A 12,910-nucleotide genomic window follows, 5' to 3' on the forward strand; every position below is an offset into this window, starting at 1 on the left:
GCAACTCCTACATTGCCAGCCTATTTCCATGGTTCTTATTTTAACTTCCTGGTAACATCACCCAGCTGATAACATGATTGACCATCAATCACCTTACCTTCAAGACAATGCTGTAAGACATCAGTGACTGACTACCCATGGCTAGGAAAGGGAGGAAAACAGAGCCTGATTCAAAGGTACTATTTCATTCAAAATGAACAGTTGCTTGCTTATTATATGCAAGGTAATCCCCAGCATCACATAAAGTGGTCCCAGTGGTGCAGAGCTATAACTCCAGCACTCAGGAGGCAGAAGGAAGGCTTCAAAGGTCATCCTCAAGTACACAGTTTGAGACCAGTCTGAGCTGCATGGGATTCTATTATTAATATTAGAATATTAATAAACATTCTTGCTACAAAGCCTGACAACCTGAGTTCAATTCAGAAAAGCCCACACAGTAGAAAGAGAAAATGGACTCCCGTAAGTTGTTCTCTGATCTCTCACCAGTACTGTGACACATGAACACCTCTACCCCCAAACACAATAAAAAAAAACCTAAAAAATTTATTTCTATTAATAAAAAAGAGGAATATTAAGTCACTAAAGATTGGATCTAACAGACAAACACAGAAACTCCCAAATCTCCTTTCTCCACTTCCAAAATGGTAGGATTAGGCCAGCTGAGTTAGGGAGTAGGGGACAGGTAGTGCTAGTAAAGTGAATTGATACCATCTTCAAACCTAAACTTGGAAGTTCTCCAATCTTTTTTGACAAATGAGGTAGAACCACACCTGCCTTTGCTTGCTTGCTTTTGCCTATGTCTTCGAGTTATAATCCCCTCCCCTTCTAATTTTGATCAGTCTCACAGCATAGCCCTGGCTAACCTGGGACTCACCTCGTAGATCATGGCACCCTCTAACCTTCAATGAGCATCCTGCTTCTGCCTCTGATGTCAGAATTAGAAGATGAACCACACCTAGCAGAATTCTACGTCTATTTTTAATTCCCTTTGTTCTCTGATCACTTTATCTGGAATCACTTCCACACGTAGCACTTCCATAATGGGCGAAAACCCATCTTTGCCTCACATTTTTCTAGGCCTGTTTCCTCATGTCAATCTCTCCTGCTAATTCACAGATATGACATCTGAAAAACACATCTAGGGGCAGGGGCAGGGGTCCATGCTCTGCAACAAGTCTGTCTGCAAATCTCTGTGCTTATTTTTAGGATGCTTCCATTCTGAAGCAAAACATGTGCTAATGAGACAACCTAAGCAAAGGATTTACTTTTTCTTTCTTCCTGTTAGGACTCGTGAATGTTTGCCGACATGTATGTGCATGCACCTCATGCCTGTGAAAGACAGGACATCATATTCCTCCAGAACTGGAACTGATACGTGAGTGCTGGAAGCCAAAATCAGGTCCTTTAAAATCCAAATTCTCTGGAAGAACAGTCAGTTCTCTTAACTGCTGAGGACTCACTGCTGTTTGAACTATTAAAGAAGCCGTGGCTGGCAAGATGTTTCATCAGGTACTGTTAAGTCTGATGGAAACAAACAGATCAAAGTTAAATGAAAAAAAAGAGCAGAAACAACAAGCAAAAAGAAGTCCAAAATACTAGCCATCGTGTGTATGTGTGAATTTCATAATGTCTCGCTATGGCTGATGTGGAACTCTCTATGTAGGCCAGACTGGCTTTAACTTCATAGATATCTGCCTCCCAGATGCTGGGATTATTAAGAGGTTTGCCAACATGCTTGATTAAAAAGATTTTATTTATGTGTATGTGTCTCTGTATAGGTATGCATATATGCATTGCAGGTGACCATGGAAGCCAGAGAGGACATCAGAATCCCTCGAGTTGGATAGGTTGGTTGTGAGCCACCCAATGTGGATTCTGGAAACCAAACTCTGATCTTAGCCATATAGCCATCTCTCCAATGTTCAGACTGTCTCACACTGCAAATATTTCTCCTGTAAAAGAGGTCAGCTGGGTGTGGTAGCACATAAGTAGATTAACAGCAGGAGGCTGAGGCAGGAAAATCATGGGATGTTCAAGTCCACCCTGGGCTGTATTTTGAGTTCCAGAATAAACAGAGCCAAGTTAAGTGTCAGCTGCAAATACTATAGTGGTTGGTATTTAAATGCCTTACCGGTAGAAACCTACCAGAATCATGAAGGTATCTTAATGAGATGCTAAAAAGGAACCACTGTGAAATGCTCCAAAGGATTATTAACTAGAAGCTCTAGCTGAAGTACTGCCCACGCTCTGTACCCCAAGGCAAGGGTCCAAATTCACACTTATCCTTGTCACCAGGAGCACACTTGAGACCACACCATCACAAACTGCTCCCTAGACACCCACTAAGGCCTGGAGTAGGAGTATTGCTGTCTCCCTTCTCTAAACCTAAGCATCTTGTATACCTGCAAGGTATTTTCTTCTTTTTTTTTTCTAGACAGGGTTTCTCTGTATAACAGTCTTAGAACTATCTGTGGTAGACTAGGCTGGCTTTGAAATGCCTGCCTATGCCTCCCAAGTACCGGGATTAAAGGTGTATACCACCATTGCCCAACTTTGTTTCTGCATTCATCTTATGTAGTCCAGGAAAGACAGAGTCAGTTACCAGCCAGATGTAGAGGAAGCAAAGTAATGCCCCAATGAGAAAAGGTAGCAAGCCATATGGCTAAATATAGACAAGAATTATGGGCTAATTTAAGTTGTAAAAGCTAATTAATAATAAGCCTAAGCTAACAAGCCAAACAGTTTACAATTAATATTAAGTCTCTGTTTCTTTGGGACTGAACAGCTTTAGGACAGAAACTTTCGTCTACAAAGGCCAATTGACAAAAATAACTCAGCAGCCCTAATCCTGGCTTATCAGGGTCTCTGAACTGGGTATTTTCCACAGAAACCACAACTAAGACTCTTTGAGGAGATTAACACTGGGTGGTTGGTGCCTGCATACACAAAAAGCATTAAAAGATAAAGGATTTTCTGCTGTGGAAACAAAAGTCACTTTACCTAGACAGCAGGTGTCACAACACAAACTACACAGGATAGTATTCTTTACTTCACACTAAGCAACAGAATTAAAAATCACCCCTATAAAGAAGGTGGCCAAAAGTTAGACTTCTTTTTGCAGTCACAAAGAGGGTTTACTGGAGTTCAGACTGCCAGGTAATTGGAGGTATGAATTAGGGCATGGAGGAACCTCTGAAGCAGTTAAAGGCAATAAAGTAGTAGAGAAAACCTACAAGGTAGGAGGAGATGAGAGCTACTCAGAACCAAACTGGGAACTAGCAACAAAAGTCAACTCCCAAGCTAAGGACCATCACGGAGGAGGTGGCAAGCCAGTAACTACAGAATTGTGAACTAGAAAGTATGTGACGGTTAAAAAAGGAGCCACATGCGGTGGCATGCACCTCTTAGCACTCAGGTGTCTAAGGCAAAGATGTGAGTTTGAACAAGTTTGGCTTGCATAAGCAATAGTTTGCTTCAAACAAATAGAGTTGTAAAAAAATTAATGAATGTTCCTTTATTATTTATGTGAGGGAGGCAGAGTTGAGAGAATCTCACTCCAAGTTGACCTTAAATTTATGATCATCCTGAACTTGCTTTCCATAGCAGAAGGACTATCGGCTTATGCTATTATGATTTGCTTAAATAAAAAAGCCAATAAAAATTTGCAAAGAGCGCAAGATCTCTGCTATAGATAGCACCATGTTAACATTTCCGTTTAAGAGTCACAAAAATGTAACTGCAAGGCAAAAGAGAATGCCCCAACTTCACAAGCTAGTGTAAGACACAGTGACAGCAAACAACTGCGACCTGAGGTCAAGCTTTGTGTGACTACTAACCTCACTACAAACGCAATGGCACACAGTGCCAAGACAGAGATAAAGAGAGGGGGTGAGAATATGACAGCTAGCCTTTGAGAAGACAAAGAAGACCGGCAACATTCTATAAAAGCCTTTTGGAAAGATGCAGCGGGCCTCCTGTCACCTTCCTGGAGCAGAGACAGGTAAAGAGAAACAGTTTTCCTAAGCCTTCCCCTCTTTCATGGCACTCTCCTACTTGCACTGTGCTCACACATGATAATCACCAGCCAGCTCAGTGAATAAAAAGTACACTTGTCATTGCCCAGAGTTCGGCACTAGCTCAAACCACAAGCATCTAATGCATGCTACACAGTCAAAACCACAAACAAACCTGGAAAAACCTTCATAGCTTTTAATGTAGTTGTTGCCCCCAACTTTAGTTCCCACCTACTGCAGGCTCTCCTCCAGTGACAGAATGTCCTGCCCTGCATTTTAGGAGACAAAGTGACCAACTAGACTCTGGGCAAGCACTTCCCTCTAAAGCAGCTGATCTTGCCTGAGCCAGCTGCATCTAACAACAGCTTCGTTTTTCCTTCCTACTGCTCAAGTGTGAGAGCTGAGAGACTGCAGAAATTAGCTGCCTACATTTTCCCACAATATATTACAATATGCCAGCAATATCCAAATACACACGGATCTTTGACCATACTATTCCATTTTCTGCCTTGGAACATTTGTTTATAGTGTTCCTGTTGTGAGGAAAGTCCTGGGCTTCATTCAGTTCCACATCACTGCCCATCCATCGTAATTCTAGCCATCCCACACTCGAAGGCCAAACACATCCCTGTCTGCCTAAATGGCCCTTTATTTGCCTGGATTAAATTTTTTCCATCTTTGCACTTATGAACTTCTTGTACCTATCACAGAATTTATTCACATCTATGTTAGACTGAATATGTGCCTGTCACCCAGGAATGTCTTAAGAAAAAAGAGCCTCGAAAAACAAACAAACAAAAAAAAAAGAGAGAGAGAAAAGAATGTCACCCATTCTTCTATTTCTCTATCTTCTTTTCCCAGAAAAGCTCTATACATATAAGAATCTTTCTTGAAGCGAGGCAGTGGTAGCATATGACTTTAATCCCAGTACGAAGGAGATAGAGGGAGGCAGAGATTTCTTAAGAGTTCAAGGAGAGCCTGTTTACAGAGTGAGTTCCAGGACAGTCAAGGAGAAATCTTGTCTCAAAACAAAACAACAACAACAAAAAATCTTCAATGAACATTTGAGATTAAGATTTCTTTAAAGGACAAAAGTATGTGAAATGAAATGGAACTACCCTCTTCAAATATACTTTTTTACTCTCAGACACACTCACCTCTAGCTTGATGGATTTGATGGACAGGTGGTCAGACATAAACCTATGTTGCAACTCTGGCTTTGTGCGTTGTGGACGTTTTCCCTACAGTTAGAAGTAAGGAAAAGAAATGAAAAGATAGATTAGGGCGTTCTCAGCTACTGCTGCTGCTGCTGCCGCTGCCGCTGCCACAGCCACCAGCAGAATGGCCGCTGAGGCACACCAGTAACTAATTTATCTAACAGGGGGTCAAAGGTGTCTATCTTTTAGGATGATAAGGAAAAACAACAATTCACCTGGATAAGATATTAGGTATATATCTTAACAAGTAACAATTCAAAAGGCCACTGACAACCAAGTATTTCCTAACATCAGCATGGATTCTGAATTTCAGGCCAGCCTGGGTACAAAACCATGCACTGTCTCAAAAAATCCCAAACATCATCACCAATAACCCCCCCCCCAAACAAATAAAAACAAAAAGTCTCTTCAAACGACAAAGGGAAAACTGTATTTTATCACATTCACCTAAGTGAATGGTTCTGAAAGAGGCTCCAGGAGCAACTAAAATCAGATGGTTCTTTAAAAGGCAGGCAGGAGATGGCATACCCAGAGGCTATAGGTACCTGCTATCAAGCCTGACTATCTAAGTTTGATCCTTGAGATGCATAGGTGCACTGTGGAACACACACAAAGTAAAAGAAAACACAATAAAACCTTTAACGTAAGTTCTAGGTATTCGTGTGGGGGGGTGGGGGTGGAGATGTGGCTTTGGTCCCAGAAATGCTTAATACAAAGTCTTAACTTCTTGAAGAACGAGTAAATTAAGGGAGTATAGAAGACAGCAAACCTCTTACCAATAACAAGGACTGGTTCAGACAGTTTAGACACAATACAAATGAAGCTTTTCTGTTGGGGATAAGCAGTTCCCAGAGGAAAATACAATCACAAGTACCAAAGATATCATGATCCTTTATCCTCTTCAAGTACTTCTTTGAAGTCCATAGACATTCCTCACCAAGCATCTCCTCTTAAAGCTCACAATTCTAGTAGGAGATATTTCTTACATTTATGACACGGCACCAGAACAGCAATGTTTCCAAAGGAAATCTTGCAAATTTACCATGCAAATATCACAAGAAGCCAAAACCAGTTTCACTCCAATTTTGTCACATTAGATGAAAGAGGGATAAGCTATTCTTGATACAGAGGGTGACCGTTGATTCCTGCAGATATTACTACCAGCTTTCCTGATTCAAGTGTATGAAAAGAAACCTGACTACCTTCTGCCTCTCAAAGGCTAAGTGTTAAGATAAAACTTGTGCATCACCACAACCATCTACTATCAGCTTTTGTGTAGACAATGTACATACATTTAAATCTTAAGTTCCTAATGTTTATTTATAAGCCACCATCCACCAACAAGCACTTTCAATAGTCTACACCTATTTCTATTTTGGTTTTTAAAAGTGAATATGTATCAAATGTTTAATTTAACTAAATAAAAAAAAACCTGGGGGTGAGGGTACACGACAAACATAACATTAGAAAAACTGGACAATTTTAAGTCAATGTCAGGAATCAGGATACATCCCTGGTCTAGCCATGAAGCTGGATAATTACCCAGCAACAATGTAGAAGGTAAATATTGGTAGTTACATTTTTGCTAGACAAAAATAATTTACAATTCTATAAAATCTATGTCTCAATAGATGTCTATAGGTTAGCATGAAATCTAATCCTTCAAATTAAAATTAAATGATAGTATGAATTCTGTATGTTCTTCAAGTTAATCTTTAACTATTCAGTTACTGACCATGTGCTTTATTAACAATTTGATTATGTTTGTGTAAAATTCTATTATAGCATAGTATTTCTAAGCAGAAGTTTTTTGTTTTGTTTTGTTCTTTGACATAGGGTTTTTCTTGTAACAAACAGCCTTGGCAGTCCCGGAACTCAATCTATAGTACAGGCTGGCCTGGCTGAACTCACAGAGATCCACCTGCCTCTACCACCCAAATGCTGGGATTAAAGGCATAGACTGCCTGACGAGTAACAATAACTTAGTCCACATTAGATGTTTCAGGAAGGTGTCACAAATTATAAGTTTGGATTGGAACAAATTACAAATATTCTAAAAGCATTTGTTTATGCAGTAGTATGGGCTTATAAAGTAATTATAAAACTTACTGATCATTACAAGACCATATAGCCCTGACATGATAGGAAGATCACATTGTTGCAAATAAATAGGTCAGACACTATATAAACAGACACGACAGCTGATCCACGTGCAGACTTTTCTTCTTTCTGTTCTTCCTAGTATCACTTTCAGTAGTTTGGACTATTATTAACAATATACCAATAATAGTTGATTCTTTCTGTTTTTGCTATGAAGTCCAGGATGGCTTATACTTCCTAGCAATCCTCTAGTCTTAGCCTCGAGTGATGGGATTAGGCCGGTATCATCACACCCTGGCTTAATTTTAATAAAAAAGAATAAAAGCTTATCTTTTATATATTCAAGGCAGGTTTTACACCTTCCCACTTTAAAAAAGATTTATTATGTTTCAAAATGTATATGTATGTCTGCATGGCTTAATGTACACCAGTTATCTAAGTATCTATGGAAGCCTGAGGGTATCAGATCCTGTAGAATTGGAGTTATAGGTGATTATGAGCTGTCTGATATAAGTGTGGGGAAGTGAATCTTGGACCTCTTATTAGAACAGCAAACTCGGGATTCTCCTGCCTCTAAGTCCTTCGACAAATACTACTGGCGTGCACCACCAATGCTGGGTGGTGGAGGCGCAAACCTTTAATTCCAGCACAGGGGAGAAAGCCGCAAAAGGATCTCTGAATTAGAAGCTAGCCTGGTCTGCAGAATGAGTCTCCAAAGTTACAGAGAGAAACACTGTCTTGAACAAAAAGAGCAAACTCAGGTTGGCCAGTGGTGGCACATGCCTTTAATCCCATCACTTGGGAGACAGGTGGATCTCTGTGAGTTCCAGGCCAGCCTGGCCTACAGACTGAGTTCCAGGAAAGCCAGGGCTGCTATTACACAGAGAAACTCTGTCTTAAAAAACCAAACAACAACAACAACAAAAAGGAACAGCAAACACTATTAACCACCGAGACCTCTCTCCAGTCCCTCTCCCCAAACTATTAAAGTTTACTATCCCAACCCCTAAGATTTATCAAATCTTCTAACTCTCTACCCGGATTTGTTAGGAAATACAAATGCTGATGTTTAAGGTAGCACACACCTTTGAGTTTCAGGCCAGTCAAGGATACATAAAGAGACCCATTCTCAAAAAACAAACAAACAAAAAAAACCCAAATCTCCAAAAACCAAAAGTTAAGATTTAGCTTCCAACAACCTATTATAAACAATGGTAGGAATGAATGGATTCTTTTAATTCCTATAAAAGTTTCTGTGTAAAGATAGTAGTTTACTTTGCTATCAGAAAACTGAGACTGTGATGAAGAGATAACATGCACCTACTACAGGTTCACCAGATTACAGCAGCTAAAAAATAAAATGTAAAGAGCCAGTTCTTTCACAAGACTACCACTCAGGATTTAGCATGTCCTTTACACATTGTTTAAGTTGTAAATTTGTGTCATGTTCTTTAGTAATGATAAATCTTTCAATTTTCACATGACAAATACTTTTCACTGTTACCTTTGGACTAGGATGGGATGTGGTAAATTAATAGCCAGATTATTGTTGAAGCATTCAGCTTTAATTGTCCCATAGCTCACTGACTCTAGGGGGACCTTACTAGGAGAATAGTCTTTGACTTGTTCATAAATAAACTTTCATCTGGTCCTCGAGTTCTGACTTTTCAGCAAATGTAATCTCTCAAACACACTTGAGAATCAAAAGCACTGTTGCATTAAGCCCCATTCAACATTTTCCTTTAAAAAAACTTGGCTGGCATCTTGCTGTGTAGATTGGGTTGTCCATGACTTCTGAAATCCTGCCCGTCAAGCAAGTGCTGAGAATTAGTTGAATTTTGAAGAAAGAAGTTTTATTTTTAAGATTACTATTGTAAGTGTATGAGATTGTGCACATCCGTGCAGAGGTCACAGGATGACTTTCAAGAGTTATTTTTTTTTGCCTTCCACAGTGGGTTCCAAGATTTGAATTATGATTGCTAGGTTTGTGTAGTAAGTGTTTTTATCCACTGAGATATCTAAATAGCCCAATAAATTAAAAGTTTTTGACATTGTATCTTACTACTTATTATACATGCATGTGATGATGAGAACCAGGCTTAGGGCATTCAACTTTAATCCCGCCATACAATAGGCGTAAGCAGGATAATCTATTTATGGCCAGACTGTCTACATAGTGAATTCCAGGCCAGGCAGGGTTATATAACAAGACTATCTCAAACAAAATCCCCTAAACAGGGGTTAGAGATGGCTCAACACTTAAAAGCACTGGCTACTCAATCTTCCAGGCGACCCAGGTTCAATCCCTAGCACTCACACGTTGGCTACAACTATGAGTAACTATAGTTGCAGGGAACTCAACACCCTCTTTTAACTGCCATGGGCACTACACACACATGACTTGCAAGCATAAATACAGGCAAAAACATCTACTCTCACATAAAAATGAAGACATAATCAGAAAAGCAGTGATTAGCAGCATGGGATTCTCACAAAGTATGTCCTATTAATAGATGGAATTGGGGCTCACCTGATATTCCAACCCTCTTTCAATAATTCTATGTAATTCTGTCTCAACTATATACACCTTGGTGTGTGTGCATGTGTGCATGCACTGGACTATGCAGAAGGTTAATTGAGGTTGTGACTCTCTGGTAATATAATATAATTCTACCACTAAGTTGTAACTTTGGCCTTTTTTGGTTGTTTTTGCTTCTCTGTGCAGCCTTGGCTGGTCTCGAACTCCCAAGAGATCTGTCTGCCTCTGCACCTGAGTGCAGGGCCTTGGTTGGCCTGAGACTCACTTTGTAGACCAGAATAGGATAAAAGGCGTAAGTCCAGAAAACACTGCAGAAGAGGGGGCAGAAAGATTTTTAAGCCAGAGGATCAGGGAGTTTGCTGTGAGACTGTGTCTCCTAGTAAAGGCAGAGGCAATAGCCACAAAGTCTTACTAATACAGCTCTGAAAACATTCATACAAGCTAACACTGTATGGTTCGAGTGGGTTATATTTAGGAATGTAAATGAGAGAAAAAAAGAGGCCATAAATTTGAAGAACAGGGAGGGTATATGGGAGTGTTTGGAGAAAAGAAAAGGAAGGGAGAAATGTTATAACAATTATAATCTGAACAAAGACATGTTCTACCATGCCTGGTTAGCCCAAAAATTTTTTAAAGAAACACAACGTATATAAAGAGGCTCATAAAAACAGTATGCTGAACATAACTCAAGTAATAAATGACAAGCACAGCTAAGACTACTATATAGACACCTCTACAGCTTTGAGAAAAATCATTTCTGCTAGAACTATTAAATGAAGGTCCTCTGAGAGTGCTTCCAATACACTGACTCATGTGTTTAAAATTATGGTAGTTGTGCCAAACGGGGGTGGCACACAACTTTAAACCTAGCACTCGGGAGGCAGAGGCAGGTGGATTTCTGTTTCTCCTTCACTATATACAATATAGATAAATGAGACAAAATATGTAGTCCAGGATGGCTTTAAACTCAGCAGTTTTTCTGCCTCGGAGACCCAATACTGGAATCACAGAAAGAAGTCACTATACTAGTTCTGTCAACTATTTTATATAGAATCATTTCTGCTTTAGAGGAAAATTTTTATTATGCTGGGAACTGGCTCAGAATGCAATGATTTTCAACTTAGCAAAACCACATGGTGGCTCACAGCCATCTATAATGGGATCTGATGCCCTCTTCTAGCATTGTGTACATGCAGATATAGTACCACATACATAAAATAAATTAAAATCTTAAAAAAGAATTTGAAAATACATGCATACTAACAGTTTTGTGATTTTTTTTGATATAGAGTATGTATAAGTCTAAGATTACTGATAAACTTGCTAGTACTATAAATGGATTTATTTTCAGTTACTTTTAGAAACTTTTTTGAGACAGATTTCTCTGTATAGTTATGGAACTCACTCTGTAGAACAGGCTGGCTTTGAACTCACAGAAGATCCACCTGCCTCTGTCTCCCAAGTGCTGGGACTAGAAGTGTGTGTAACTACCCCCTGGCTATTTCAAATATATTAATCCAGACAGGCTGTAAACCTGCAGGATAGCAGGTCTAATTTCAAAGGATCTGAAGGGTGGGAATGTATTGTCTAGAATGGTTAGCAGTGGATTTTAATAACTAATCTAGCCAGCTAAAACTGGCAGGAAGTCCTACTTAACATGCATTTTGACCCCATTTGCATTTTATAGTCTTTTTATTCTTGTTTGTTAGAGACCGAGGACACAGCTCAGCGAGGAAAACACTTGCCTAGCATGCTTAGTTACCAGGATTCCCCCCATTTTGAAAAAACAAACTTGTTGCTGTTATATTATACTGTAGAAGGTCTTCCAAATTAGCATTATTAACATTACAGTCTAGGTTTAGCTTAGGCTTGATGGATTTTAATATATTTTTATTTGATATGGAGGTATCTCTCATATGCCAATATTAAGAAGCTGACATGGGGACTACTGAAAAACATTGTGTTTCATTATATCAGGAATTGGGAACGAAGTCTAAGCACTGAAAAGGAGTGAACACAAAGCCCACTCCTAATGAGGGATTCCCATGTGTGTGCAGCGAATATATCTTAATATCATTGGTTAATAAAGACACTATTTTGGCCAATGGCAAGTCAGAATAGAACTAGGCGGGAAAACTAAACTGAATGCTGAGAGAAAGAAAGCAAGAGTCTGAAAGGTGGTGCCATGTAGCTGCCAGAGGAGAAAGACACGAGCCACCATACAAGGCTCGTGGTAAAATATAAAATAAGAGAAATGGGTTAATTTAAGATTATTAGAGCTAGCTTGCAATATGCCTAAGTGATTGGCCAAGCCGTGTTGTAATAATATAGTTTATGTGTAATTATTTCATGTCTGGGCGGCAGGGAATGAACAAGCAGTCTCTGCCTACATACTCCTAACCAAGACACTATTGGCAACTAATACCTGCTGGAAAGGGGGGAGGGAAGTGATCAGTTTTTACCAGTTGGGTGTCCCTAGGTATACCAATCCCTACCTGAAGAGCCATGGCAGTTAATGTTTGCTGGAGGAGTCATATTCAATAGCAGTATAGCCAATGATAAGTTGCTATTGCTCAATTAAATAAACCTTCACTCGAGTAAGTAACTCTCATTAATTAAGGCTAGCGTCAAGCTCACAATCCCCCTGTTTACCCTCTTGAGCACTAAGGCGGCTAAGTGTCACCAGAACTACTTCAAGAAGGACTTAAAAACAAATGTGTGTGTGTGTGGGAGATATGCAGGTGCCCATGGAGTTCAGGAGGTATTGGATCCTGGGGAGCTGGAATAACATTTGGCAGCTCCGAGTCACCTAACATGGGTGATGGGAAGTGAACTTGAGCTTTCTACAAGAGCAGTATGCACTTTCAACCCCTGAGCCACCTCTCCTACCTGAAGTGAAATTTTTGAACAACATCTACGGGGGGGGGGGGGGGGGGGGGGGGCAGAAAAATGTTTGAAAATGCCATGTATAAGGAATGTGTGTGTAGATCGAAATACATAGTCATAAAGTTATGCCTTAAAATTATCATTTTTGTTGGGAG

The 12,910-nt window shown here is 39.8% G+C and overlaps 1 protein-coding gene across 5 annotated transcripts in view; it reads right to left on the minus strand.

Moving 5' to 3' along the window:
- Cecr2 (CECR2 histone acetyl-lysine reader) overlaps window positions 1-12,910 on the minus strand; it is a 117,328-nt gene that overhangs the window by 24,564 nt on the left and 79,854 nt on the right. For 4 of the 5 annotated variants that reach the window (XM_075982923.1, XM_075982921.1, XM_075982920.1 and 1 more), the window contains exon 8: window positions 5,171-5,254. The exons of the other annotated variant lie outside the window; for it this stretch is intronic. In XM_075982923.1, the coding sequence (XP_075839038.1) occupies window positions 5,171-5,254 (84 nt within the window). The remainder of the gene's footprint in view (window positions 1-5,170; window positions 5,255-12,910) is intronic. 5 annotated transcript variants of the gene reach the window in all.

This window comes from Microtus pennsylvanicus, chromosome 8 (assembly GCF_037038515.1).
Source record: "Microtus pennsylvanicus isolate mMicPen1 chromosome 8, mMicPen1.hap1, whole genome shotgun sequence".
NCBI lineage: Eukaryota > Metazoa > Chordata > Mammalia > Rodentia > Cricetidae > Microtus > Microtus pennsylvanicus.